Raw genomic sequence first — 2804 nt, forward strand, 5'->3', positions numbered from 1 at the left:
TGTACTTGATGTACGTTGTAAATACTTTTTTTTGCTCAGGGGGACGTTAGGCCTCCTGAGGTGCGATGTTCAGCTTTTTCAATGTTTACTGCTGTCAATAGGAAAAACTTTTTTAAGCCTATTATAGGGGGGAATGAGTTCTCGAAGCTTGGTGTAGTCTACGTGCTAGTGTCCCCCTCAAGGCGATCCCCTTGCGCTAGCATCGTTGTACAATGTATATGCAATCGTTCAATGCAATGAAATCTACTTTCTGAACCGCGTGCTCAATTTATTGCTTTCTTACTGCACCTTGCTTACTGTTGCTTGCCGCTGTTGCTATTGCTGTTGCTATTCCTGTCGGTGTGCTGTGCTAGTGCCCGTCGGGTTTTCGGTGGTGTGTTGCTATTGGCGGAAGTAGTCGGCGGACTGCTAGCCACACGGTGCCCCTTTCCCCGCATTGCGGAAGGCGCCTCGTGAGAAGTGGTATCAGAGCCTCGGTACCTCATGGGGCCGAGGCGGGTTGCTGTGACCCAAGCGAATTCTGCTGCGAGAATGTCGGGGCAAGATGCTGAGAGCCCGCGACGAGCAGCGTCGCCTAGCGAGCGAGCTGCGAACCTGGAGGATGAGAACTCCCGGTTGACCGAAATGGTGATGAATTTGGAAGAGAAGGTCTCTTCCCTGGAAACGGAAGTGTCGGTGCTGAGTGCCGAGCTTGACGAGTGTCGGCAGGTGGTCCAAGAGATGGGCAGTGCTTTTGGAGGTGGCGGTATTGCCGATATGCGGCGCGACATGGAACAGATGTCGATTCAGATCGGTCTGCTCCAACGTGCAGTGAGTAACGCCCCTGTTGTTGCTCAAGATCATGGTGCTAGGCTTCGGATTCCTGAACCGAAGGCCTATGGGGGTGCTCGGGATGCGAAGGAGGTCGAGAACTTCCTTTTTGATATAGAACAATACTTCCTTGCGGCAAATGTGGAAGACGAGGCAAGGAAGGTGTCGACGGCGACAATGTATCTAACGGGTGATGCCAAGCTGTGGTGGCGCACCAAATATGCGGAGATCCAAGCCAATCAGTTGCGGCTTGATACCTGGGCTCTTCTTCGGGAAGCGATTCGAGAGCAGTTCTTCCCGGAGAACGTCGAGTACAATGCCAGGCGGGCATTGCGAAAGTTGGAGCACACAGGCTCCGTGCGGGAGTATGTGAAATCGTTCTCGGCACTGATGCTGGACATTCGGGATATGTCGGAGAAGGACAAGCTCTTCACATTCATGGAGGGCCTGAAACCGTGGGCGCGTCTTGAGCTGCAGCGCCAACGGGTGACTGATTTGGGGTCGGCTATGGCAGCGGCCGAACGCTTGACAGATTTCAACCCAGAGGGCCGGAGGGACAGGCAGACGACGCCTGGTCCTGTACAGAATAAGCCGGGCGGGGCGAGATCATTCAAGAGTAACTCCAATAGAGGTGGGGGAGATCGGAAGCCCCACGCTCAGAGTAGTTCAATGGGCAGTTCGGGCAAGAACAGGCCCCAGGAGACAAAGCAGGGGGCGCCGCAGAAGAACAGTGGATGCTTCCTATGCGACGGCCCGCATAGATATCGGGACTGCCCGAAGAAACAACTGTTGAACGCGCTGGCGACCTTTACTGACAAGGCGTCGCCCGCAAAGACTATGGAGCCATAAGCATCTGCTAGTGGTGGGCATGATTCGGAAGAAGAGGAGGACAACTTGGGCGCCATCTCCCAATGGTGCAACACGCTGTCCCAAGTGGCGGCAAAGAAGTTGGTGCCACCGCATGCGAGAAAGACTGCCCCGGCTCTTACTGCGAGCCAGCCTGAAGAGGAAGCACAGCCCCGGAATCCTCGGAAGAAAGGGCTGATGTTTGTGGATGTGAAGATTCATGGCAAGCCCATCCGTGCCATGATCGATACTGGAGCTACGCACAACTACCTTGCGAGCGCCGAAGTAGAGAGACTTGGGCTCGTGCTGGAGAAGGGAGTTGGGCGAGTAAAGGCGATAAACTCGGCCGCACAACCCATTGCTGGTGTGGCCAAATCTGTGCTGATTAAGGTTGGTTCTTTTGAGGGCAAGACCAACCTTTCTGTCGTGGTGATGGACGACTTCAAGCTCATCCTCGGGCTTGAATTTTTGCGGGATACACGTACAGCGGTTTTGCCGCATGTTGATTCGTTGATGATGTTGGGGGCCAAACCTTGTATTATCCCCACGTTGGCCGGACGTACAGGAGAGAAAAATCTGTCGGCCATGCAGTTGGAGAAGGGGCGCAAGCGGAACGAACCATCCTACTTGTGCACCCTTCGTTTTGACGAAATTGAGGAGACGTCAGGGCCCATCCCTGGCGAAATAAAGAAGTTGCTGAAAGAGTTCGAAGACGTGATGCCGGACGAGCTGCCTCGGAAGCTTCCGCCGAAGAGGGCAGTGGATCACGAAATCGAGTTGGTGCCAGGCACGAAGCCGCCCGCCAGGGCACCATACAGGATGTCGCAGCCTGAGCTGGTGGAGCTTAGGAAACAACTGAAGGACATGTTGGAGAGCGGAATAATCAAACCCGCTAAGTCGCCGTATGGGGCGCCGGTCCTATTTCAGAAGAAGGCCGACGGCTCCCTACGTATGTGTTGTGACTATCGGGCGTTGAACAAGATTACAGTGAAGAACAAGTACCCGATACCGTTGGTGGCGGATTGCTTTGACCGTCTTAGCCGGGCGAAATATTTCACCAAGATAGACTTGAGGTCGGGCTACTGGCAGGTCCGAATCAAGGAGGGCGATGAAGCGAAGACGACAGTGGTCACACGGTATGGAGCTTT

General features: G+C 54.4%; 1 protein-coding gene across 1 annotated transcript in view; it reads left to right on the forward strand.

Annotated features, from left to right (window-relative positions):
- The window catches only part of LOC105178433, a gene marked incomplete in the record, with an annotated part of 4398 nt that continues 2077 nt past the window's right edge, over positions 484-2804 (forward strand). The window contains 2 exon segments of the mRNA XM_020698916.1: positions 484-1598; positions 1671-2804. Of these exon segments, the coding sequence (XP_020554575.1) occupies positions 484-1598; positions 1671-2804 (2249 nt within the window).

The sequence above is a fragment of the Sesamum indicum genome, linkage group LG15, assembly GCF_000512975.1.
Source record: "Sesamum indicum cultivar Zhongzhi No. 13 linkage group LG15, S_indicum_v1.0, whole genome shotgun sequence".
In the NCBI taxonomy this organism is placed as follows: domain Eukaryota; kingdom Viridiplantae; phylum Streptophyta; class Magnoliopsida; order Lamiales; family Pedaliaceae; genus Sesamum; species Sesamum indicum.